The 10,831-nt window shown below is 38.1% G+C and overlaps 1 protein-coding gene across 1 annotated transcript; it reads left to right on the top strand.

The window, feature by feature from the left end:
- The first annotated feature begins 539 nt into the window (after positions 1-539).
- Positions 540-10,491, top strand: LOC306906711 (broad substrate specificity ATP-binding cassette transporter ABCG2-like). Its single transcript, XM_079478314.1, is given in 15 exon segments — positions 540-755; positions 1,572-1,686; positions 1,969-2,121; positions 2,265-2,422; positions 6,449-6,600; positions 6,683-6,784; positions 6,879-7,129; positions 7,438-7,520; positions 8,237-8,326; positions 8,592-8,699; positions 8,701-8,714; positions 8,795-8,949; positions 9,024-9,113; positions 9,691-9,767; positions 9,854-10,491. Coding segments are annotated over 15 exon segments (1,797 nt in total). The 5' UTR covers positions 540-657; the 3' UTR covers positions 10,005-10,491.
- Positions 10,492-10,831: the final 340 nt, after the last annotated feature.

The raw sequence follows: 10,831 nt of genomic DNA, 5'->3' as shown, positions 1-10,831 counted from the left end.
AAAAGACACAAGACTGCAAACACCCTGAAGGCTTTCTTTCATGTCACTCGCCTGAGGTTGTTGGTTGTGTGTAATGATTAATGTGTGTGTTTGTTTAATTGATCATTAGGTCAGAGGGTTTATTTTCTCTTTATCTGAACTCATGAAGTGATTTGTATCTTAAATCACAGTGTTGTATTGTCAGAGTTTGAGACTTTCACATGTGCAGGTGTAGATAATAATCAGAAAGAATGTGAAACATGTTCACTGGTTACATCCTTTTCAGGACTGCAGGAGCTTCTGTTTGGTCACGTTATTTCTACATCTGATGTGTGTTTTCTGCGCTGAAGTGAAACTAAATGAAACCGTAGATTTCTCACGGAAAGTGTGACCGTGTGCTTCCGTATTTCTCTTGTGTCATTTGTAAAAACTGATTTCTCATTTGTATGATCAACTACATTAGCAGTTAATAATCTAAATCTGTGTTTCTGATGATCTCACAGACCTTTTGATTCAAAGACTAATGCTTCAATACTTGAAATAAATAGGATTTAAATGGAATATAAATAGTGTACATTTATTAACATATAGATTAATTCAACATTTCTCAATGTAATTATTGATCATTTCAGGCTTTATACAAAATTTGATGATGATGATGAAATTCGATATTTGTTTATGTCGATATTTTTAATGTATTATGTATTTGGTTCTAGTGGTCTAATGAAGCCAGGGCTGAACGCCATATTGGGAGCGACAGGAAGTGGAAAATCATCGTAAGATCTCTCTCTCTCTCTCTCTCTCTCTCTCTGTGTGTGTGTCTCTCTCTCTCTCTCTCTCTCTGTGTGTGTGTCTCTCTCTCTCTCTCTCTCTCTCTCTCTGTCTGTGTGTGTGTCTCTCTCTCTCACTCTCTCTCTCTCACTCTCTCGCTGTCTCTGTCTCTCTCTCTCTTCCCCTCTCCATCTCTCTCTCTCTCTCTTCCCCTCTCCATCTCTCTCTCTCTCTCTCTCTCTCTCTCTTCCCCTCTCCATCTCTCTGTCTCTCTCTCTCTTCCCCTCTCCATCTCTCTCTCTCTCTCTTCCCCTCTCCATCTCTCTCTCTCGCTCTCTCTTCCCCTCTCCATCTCTCTCTCTCTCTCTTCCCCTCTCCATCTCTCTCTCTCGCTCTCTCTTCCCCTCTCCATCTCTCTCTCTCTCTCTCTCTCTCTCTCTTCCCCTCTCCATCTCTCTGTCTCTCTCTCTCTTCCCCTCTCCATCTCTCTCTCTCTCTCTTCCCCTCTCCATCTCTCTCTCTCGCTCTCTCTTCCCCTCTCCATCTCTCTCTCTCTCTCTCTCTTCCCCTCTCCATCTCTCTCTCTCTCTCTTCCCCTCTCCATCTCTCTCTCTCGCTCTCTCTTCCCCTCTCCATCTCTCTCTCTCTCTTCCACCCTCTCTCTCTCCCCCTCTCTCTCTCTCTCTCTCTCTCTCTCTCTCTCTCTCTCTCTCCCTCTCCCTCCCTCTCCCTCTCCATCTCTCTCTCTCTCTCTTCCCCTCTCCATCTCTCTCTCTCTATGTGGTGTTGTTATATTGTTGTATTGTTTGAATTCTTTTCAGTTTTCTGGACGTCCTGGCTGCCCGTAAGGATCCTGCTGGTCTGTCTGGAGAGGTTCTTATAGACGGAGCTCCACAGCCTCCAAACTTTAAATGTTTGTCTGGATATGTGGTTCAGGTGCAGACTCATACATAACAACATTCTTCAACAACATCATTTCACGCTTGGTTTGAGACAGCGGATCTTTCTGGGTGGTTATACTGTGATTCATCATGATTTATGAGGTTTCTGTGTCGGTAATGTTCAGTTGAACTTGACTTCAGGCTCAGTTTCTTCTGTGACGCTTAATTGAATCTAATTGAATGAATAATAATTGAATAATTAGAAACTGCTCTTTCATGATTGAACACATGGACATCCTGACTTTGATTATGTATGTATGTGTGTGTGTATTGGCAGGATGATGTGGTCATGGGGACACTGACCGTTCGAGAGAATCTGCGTTTCTCAGCCGCTCTACGGCTTCCCAAATCTATCAAGCAGAAAGAAAAAGACGAGAAGGTCGAGAGACTCATTCAAGAGCTCGGCTTGAGCAAAGTAGCAGATTCACGGGTAACAATACAATTATTTGAATGAACAGAAACTTTTGCAAAGTTTTAATTTTAGTTAACGAAAATAACCTTGGTCTGAACTAAACATCACACAACTATTCTGACATGTAAATATTTAAAAGAATGTAATTGGCCGGTGTGCAGGTGGGCACGCAGCTGATTCGTGGGATCTCGGGTGGAGAGAGGAAGAGGACTAATATTGGTATGGAGCTGATCATTGATCCTTCTGTGCTGTTTCTGGATGAGCCCACCACGGGTCTGGACGCCAGCACGGCAAACTCTGTCCTCAAGCTGCTCAAGCGGTTGGTACACACACACACACACACACACACACACGATGCTCGAGAGACACACACACACACACGATGCTCAAGAGACACACACACACACACACACACACGATGCTCAAGAGACACACATTTAAATTCAATTTTATTTAAATAGCGCTTTTCACAATGAGTATTGTTCCAAAGCAGCTTTACAGGAGAAAATAAGAAAAACACAAAAAAGGTAAAACACAGAACATGGTGTTTATATAACAAGTTAAATTATATAATGTCAGCAGTCTCCCGGTGGTTTGTTTAGCATATTTTGAATTAAGTGAATGCTTAATGTCTGAAAAGATGTGTCTTTAATCTAGATTTAAATTGGGTGAGTGTGTCTGATCTCTCTCTGCTCTGTTATGGAGGTAGGGGTTAAATCCTTTTGTGATTAAAAGAACTTTAAAGTCAATACGATACTTAATGTGTAGCCAGTGAAGGGTTGATAACATTGGGGTTATGTGAGGGTATCTTCTAGACCTGGTTTGAACTCTGGCAGCTGCGTTCTGAACTAACTGTAGTTTGTTTATTGATGATGCAGGACAAACACTAAGTAGTGCATTACAGTAGTCAAGTCTTGAGGTCATAAATGCATGAATAAGCTTCTCCGCGTCAGCAACACATAGAATATTTCGTAACTTGGCAACTGTTTTAGGTGGAAAAAGGCTGTTTTTGTTACATTTGAGATGTGATTTTTAAATGACAGGTTGCTGTCTAATATAACGCCTAGATATCTTACTGTATTTGTTGGGGTTAGTGTACATCATTGAACACTTGCAGTTTATAATCAGAAATATTCGGTTTGCGTGTCTTTGGTCCGATAAGTAATATTTCTGTTTTATTAGAATTTAAAAGAAGGAAATTACAAGTTATCCAACGTTTTATATCTTTGAGGCACTCTGATAATTTAGATAGCTGGGAGGAATCATCTGGTCTTGATGAGATATATAGCTGGGTATCATCTGCATAGCAGTGGAAGCTAATTCCATGTTTTTTAATTAGGTTCCAATGGGCAGCATGCAATGTAAACCCGGATAAGTAGAATCTACTTTAAAAAATCCAGGTAACTCGTTGCCTTAAAATTTTTAAGTAATGAAGCATTAGTTGAATAAGTGAACTGGACTACGTTCAATGTACTTGAGCCCATAATGGAATGGAATAGAATATTTAAGTTGAATGTACTAATAACCGAGTTACAGTGACTGAAGATACTTAGTTTAAACAATCATTCCCCACCCATTTATTTAACTCGGCTTGTTAAGTAAGCATTACAGCATTACCAATCCAACTAAATTGTATATTCTAACTTCCCCAACTTATTTCTAACTCAAAATATGTCTTTCAATCAATAGAACCGTGTAAAATACATAGATACAACTGACACATTAAACTGATCCAATTGTTTTTATTGAACATGTCTTTTTTATTAGCAACAAAAGAAACAAAGCCATGACCTAATTCTATTTCCTCACTGATGGCATGAAAAGAAAAAAGTATTTTCCTCTTTACCTCCAATCATATTGAATTACACCTCTCTAAATTAGGTTGACAAACTGGCAGGATAAAACTCAGCCCTGCTGAACACTGGCATCTTACATTTAACATATACAAATAACAAATCTGTACATGGAAAAACAAAAAAGTGTGTGAGAATAACATTAACTAAATAAGCTAACATTAGCTAAATAACAAAAACTTAGAGGCATGACAGTAGTTAACTAACAACGAATGAATAAATAAAAAAATCAAGAAATTAAAGCTAATTATGTTAGCTAGTGTGCAACAACTTACCAGGATGTTTGCAGTTCTCTGGCTAGCTGCTGCACCGTCTCAACTTTAGCTGTCTGGAAGCAACAGAGTAAAATGGTTCAGAGCGGACATATTAGTTCGGTATCACTTTAAAAGCATGTAGAGATTGCCTGGCCAGCAGTCTATTGTGTGAACGAGTACGTTACCCGGACACCGGGCGGACTCGAAGTGTACCCAAATAAGACGGTCGCCGGACACGTCGGAGCAAAGCTAAATTTATTTCAGTCAGTCGTAGTCACACAATAGAATCCGCTAACAAGGCAGCGGGTATTAGCGCCAACTTACCGGGACGTTAGATGTTCCGTGCTGAGCTAACGATCGCTGCTTCAGGTGTCTGGCTCAGCTCAACTTGCACTAGCTGTCTGGAAGCGACATATAATTTCCGTTACGGGCGCTAGCTAACGTTACCAGTGAAGATATTCGTTATCTAGGAGAGTGTGGGGCAGAGTTAGCTGGATAGCTACCCTGCTAATAACTAGCGAAGTTCATTTTTCAGTTTTTTTAAAATAACTACAGTACTATTGAAATGAAACGTTGATATACAGATATATATCTGATAGATACTTTGAGTTATATCAAAGTATAATTTCTATAGTGTTGTCCCCATGAAAACATATAATAAAATATTTGTACAAATGTGAGGGGTGAACTCACTTTCGCGATATACTGCTAGCTAAGTTACATCAGCAAGCAGTCGGGACTGCAACCGCATGCCAGTGCCAGGTTCCCACTTACCGTTTTGTGGCTGAACTCGGTTTATTCACCGAAGGGTTCTAACTTCGGTGAATGAACAACGTGCTTGCTGTAACGGCAATTTAGATACAGGTGTAGTCCGTCTCAAATTTTGGCGGTTGTGAAGTCAATGCGTTGCTATTTGTAAAAGGCAAAACTCGATGATATTGAGTTGTTTGAGCTCAAACACATAATTACAATAAGATAGGCCATTAAAAAGTACAGTTTACTCAGAATTCTTAATTCATGTAAAGAAATAACATGTTTAAGTAGTACAAACTCAAAAACTTAACTTAACTTAAAAACACAATTACAATAAGAAAGGACATGAAAAAGTTAAGCTTAATCAGAATTAACTAGTAATGTCAACAAATTAGACACATTTAAGTAATATGAACTCAATCTGTTTGAGTTGAATCAAAATCTGGGTTTACAGTGTGTATATGGAGAATAGTAAAGGTCCTAAAACCGATCCCTGTGGTAATCCATAATTTACTTACGTTAGATTTGATGATTCCCCATTTAAATGGACAAATTGATGTCTGTCTGATAAGTAAGATCTGAACCATTGTAGTGCCTGTCCCTCAATACCGGTATAATTGTGTAAGCGATCTAGAAGTATGTTATGGTCTACGGTATCAAACGCAGCACTAAGGTCAAACAGGACCAGGAGTGAGATGTAACCTTTATCTGATGCTATGAGCAGGTCATTTGTCATTTTATCGAGCACAGTTTCAGTGCTATGATGCATCTAAAGCCTGACTGAAATTTTTCGTGTATGTCATTATTTTGTAAGAAAGAGCACAACTGAATGCACACTACTTTTTCAAGTATTTTTCACAGGTATGGGAGATTTGAAATCGGTCTATAGTTTCCTAGTTCATTGGGGTTTAAGTTTGGTTTCTTGATTAGAGGCTTAATGACGGCCATCTTAAAGGGTCGTGGGACATGGCCTAGATTAATTGACGCGTTGATAATGTTATAAATGGGCTCAATTGCAACAGGTAGGAACTCTTTTAATAATTTAGTTGGTTAATGGGTCTAATAAGCAAGTTGTAGGTTTAGATGTTGAAATAAGTTTTATTAAATCTTCCTGTTTTATATGTAAAAAACACTGTAACCTTTCTTTTGGGGTGATGGTTGGTACTTATTCATAGGACAGACTTGTAGGTTGAGTTTTTACTATTTTGTCTCATATGTTTTCGATTTTCTCTGCAAAACTTTTTTATGAATTCATTGCTACCGAGGTGCGGCTGAATAACCAGGTCAGGTGATGTCTGTTTATTTGTTAATTTAGCAACTGTGCTAAATAAAAATCTAGGATTTTTTTTGTTAGTTTCTATGAGGTTACGGAGGTGCTCAGTCTTTGCTGCTTTTAGTGCCTTTTTATAACAGTTTGCACTCTTTGTGTCTCTTGAGCATCCTGAGCACACCACTCACACACGTGTTTAATGGTGATGTGTTTAGGATGGGGAACAGCGGTCGGACCATCATCTTGTCCATCCATCAGCCGCGGTATTCCATCTACCGGCTGTTTGACAGTCTCACGCTGCTGGTGAACGGGAAACTGGTTTATCACGGAGCCGCTCAGAACGCTCTCGAGTACTTCAGTGATATTGGTGAGAACACACACACACACACACACGTGTTTCTTTACCATCACACGTGTTCATGGATGTATGTCTTATGTTTGTGTGTCAGGATACACGTGTGAACCTCATAACAATCCTGCCGATTTCTTCCTGGACGTCATCAATGGAGACTCTTCGGCCGTGGCGCTCAACAAACTCAACGACAGCGAGGGTACAACACACAAACACACCGACTGATCTATTAAAATGACTCATTTGAACAACAGCGAAACAGTGATATGTGCCGTGGGTTTTTTGTGTGTCAGAACTGGATCAGGAGAACGTCAGTTCATCTCTGAAGAGCATCGAGGACCGTTTGGTGGAGGAATACAAGAACAGCTCGAACTATAAAGAAACTCAAAATGAGCTGCAGAAAATCGTTCAGGGTCAGGAATACACCACACGTCCCAAATCCAGAACCATCACCTACAACACGTCCTTCTTTCATCAGTTCAGATGGGTTCTTAAGAGAACGTTCAAGAACCTCCTGCTCAATCCTCAGACATCAGTCGCTCAGGTGAGTAACTATAACCAAAGTTATTGGCATATCATTTTCTATACCAAAAAACTGTCATTTAACTTTCAGAATCTAACTTCACCGGCTGTTTTATATATTTTTTAAGTGTTACATCAGTGTTTTCTATTTTCTATTTTTACATAATCCACATGACAGTATATATTACACATCCGATATTTACTGATTGGTTGTCAGTTTGCTTTCTAATGCAGTATTTTAATACTAGGAAATAATACAACTGTTTGAGTTCATGATATATGGGGATATTGTTATTTTATATTGGATTTCGGTTTTTATCGTTGTTTCAGATTGGAGTGATGATTTTTCTGGCTCTGATCGTTGGTGCCATATTTTTTGGAGTGCAAGCCAATTCAAGTGGAATTCAGAACAGGTGAAAAAAATTGATTCATAGACACCAGTACACATTTGTTTTATGATGTCAAACCCATCAAAAATGTCTTAATGTGAACTGCATGATTGAAAAACAAACCTCACTTGGTTTTATATTTCCTTTACTATTCAAGAGGCATTCAGAAACGATGTAACGTCTCTGTTTCACTTACCTTACGAAAAACCTTTTTTTTAAACTATAAGATAACAAAGTCAACTTTCAGTCACCTTTTTATATACTTCTCACCCTTTCGACCCAGTCAGTTTCATTACATTCAAAATTTACTGACAAAATATTTTTTTTCACCGATTTGATCTAATGGCTACACTGTAAACATCAATAACAGCTTTAACTTTTCAAATAAACATGGTATAAATGGGATAATCCACAGCTAGCCGTGCTTTAAAGGCACGGTGTGGTGGCTGAGAACCACCTGACGCTAAGCGGAGGGTTGATGCTTCCGCGAAGTGCATTAAAACCCCTTTAACGCACGGCTAACTGTGGATTATTCCTTTCATAAACAAAGTTTAATTTAAAATTACAATTTATAAACAAAACAAAGTGAGGGTGGAGTTAGCCATTGGTTGCAATTCACAACCTCACCACTAGAGGCTGTTAAATTTCATACACTGTAACTTTAAATATACTTGGAACTATACTTATTTTTGAAGAGTTGACAACTTAGTTACAAAAAAAAATGTTTATGTGTGTTTCAGGATGGGTGCTCTGTTCTTCATCACAACAAATCAGTGCTTTAGTTCTGTTTCCTCAGCTGAGCTTTTCATCACAGAGAGGAAACTATTTGTGTGAGTGAACGCACACACTTCAATGGATGAGATTTATTTGAGGGACTCACTAAAGTGCCAGTATAAAGCTTATCCGTGTCTACACCGGACAATAGAACAAACTTTTATTTTGTCCACACTGGATTGCGTTGCACCGGTTGCGTCCGGCGTAGACACGTTGTTGACCATTTGGTGACATTCAATATCTTTAAATACATTAAAAACTATGTTATACTTGTTGTGATTGACATGTACACATTACACCACAATGTTGTGATTTCTTCAGACACGAGTACATCAGTGGATACTACAGAGTCTCCGTCTATTTTCTGTCTAAGATTCTGTCTGACATCATCACCCTGCGGACCATTCCTGCCATGATCTTCAGCTGTGTGGTACTGGATGATAGGTCGCACACATACACACACACACACACACCAGTCATTACACAAATATACACACTTCACTTCCTCTGTGATCTTTCTACAGGACTGAAAGCGGCTGCAGACGCGTTCTTCATCTTCCTCTTCTCCATCATTCTGGTGTCATACACGGCCACATCCATGACACTGGCCATCTCTGCAGATCAGACCGTGGTCGCCATCGCCAACATCTTCATGACCATCAGCTTTGTGTTCATGATGGTGATGAAGCACACACACAGCATTACAAATGAAAGTAATGAGGTTGCTTATTTAATCTGTGTGTTTGTTTCCAGATCTTTTCTGGGCTGTTGGTGAACTTGCCCAGCGTGGTTGCGTGGTTAAACTGGTTGAAGTATCTCAGTATTCCCCGCTACGGTCTGGCTGTGAGTCAATATTTACACACGTTTGTGAAAAATGATCAAACTTAACCCTAATATATTTTATCTTTCCCTAAATTCACTTCTTATGCTTTTGTCTTATACAGTGATTCAGTTTTTATTTTATGATGTATTTCAACTTCTTTCTCTAGTATCTTTAAAACTATACATTTTCTGTGTGATGTCTGTTGTGATTGGTTATTTTAGCGTTGATATGTCAGCATGAGCTGTTATTGAGCTCATGAATGTGATGTCATAACTTTACGAAAAATACTAAATCAAAATTATATTTATTTTAAGTATAGTTTATGTAGTACATCCTGGCGTAATTGTTAGTGTACTATTTAAATACTACTTGGGACAAAATTTGCCCACTTATTAGTTTATAAAAGTAAACTTTGAGTTTAAGTAGAGAAAAAGTGGACTTGGATCATCTTTTAAAAGAAAAGTATACTTTGTTATTTTAGTGAATTGTTTCAGTGTTGACATTGCACATGAAATGGAAAACGTTTAATAAAATTAGGAAGATCCAGTTTTTATACGTGTCTTCGGTAAATATTAACACTGATGGTTTTCCCATCAGGCTTTGCAAATCAATGAGTTTACAGGACTTAAATTCTGTGACATGAGGAACATGTCGAGCTCGGGGCCTGTAGAAGTGTAAGTATAAAACACTGTCATTGTGTCTTATGTCTACACACTTAAAGTGTTGAAGAGCTGATGTGATGCTTTTCTGATGGTTTCAGATGTTCATCAGGAGAAGAGTTTCTGGGCAATCAGGGCATTGAATTTTCTCCCTGGGGTCTGTGGCAAAACCATTTAGCTATGGCCATCATGACCATCATTTTCCTGATCATTGCGTATCTCAAACTGCGCTTCATCAAGAAATTCACTTAGACACAAACACTCCTATCTCTATAGAGCTGCTAACATCACATCACTTTCATGGCCAGTTTGCTTTCATAATAGAAGGAAACAAAATCAGATAAACTTCACATATTCCTGCACAATAAGTCAATTATATTCCTGCACACTTCCAATAATGCTTCACCAATCATCTTGGCTGCTCAGGTTTTGAAGGAAAAACTGTGGAATAAAACATTAATGTAAAGTATGTTTAGAAGTTCAGTCTGTGCACACAGTAAAGCAGGGGTGTCAATATCTTTTTGTTACTGCTAATGTGAAACTAAGTTAATGTTTCTTAAAATGTTTTTCATATTGTTAATGTTTAATATTTTTGTAATTTGTGCAAAAAGAATCAAATTTAATAAAGAACTGTCCAAACTGTTCTTATTCTGATCATTTTCGGTGACAATGACAATTCAAACGGTTGCATCAATAAAACTAAATAATAAGTGTTAATCAAGTGTCAATAAAATACATGAATAATAATCAATTGTTATGTTGTAAATTAAACACGTACATTATTTTATTGAAGTATATTAACTGAAGTTTGTCTTTTGAATGTTGTATTCCCATTTTAATGTTTAATGCAAATTTCAAACTCGTATATTAGAGCCTTTATTCAATATGCAGGTATGTGTAGAGCAGTGAATCGATTTAGAGATTAAAACATTCAAATATGTTCACAGCAAAATGAAATGTTCATAACTGGTAGTTAATATAGGTAGAAACTGAATTATTTAAAAATGTAAAAATTTTGACTATACATTTTATGGTGACGTGTATTACCGTCATACATAAACATACATATTCTCACATAT

The sequence above is a fragment of the Barbatula barbatula genome (assembly GCF_947034865.1).
Source record: "Barbatula barbatula genome assembly, chromosome: 17".
Lineage (NCBI taxonomy): Eukaryota > Metazoa > Chordata > Actinopteri > Cypriniformes > Nemacheilidae > Barbatula > Barbatula barbatula.
Note: the sequence above shows the minus strand (reverse complement) of the source record. Positions and strands in the feature narration are given on the sequence as shown.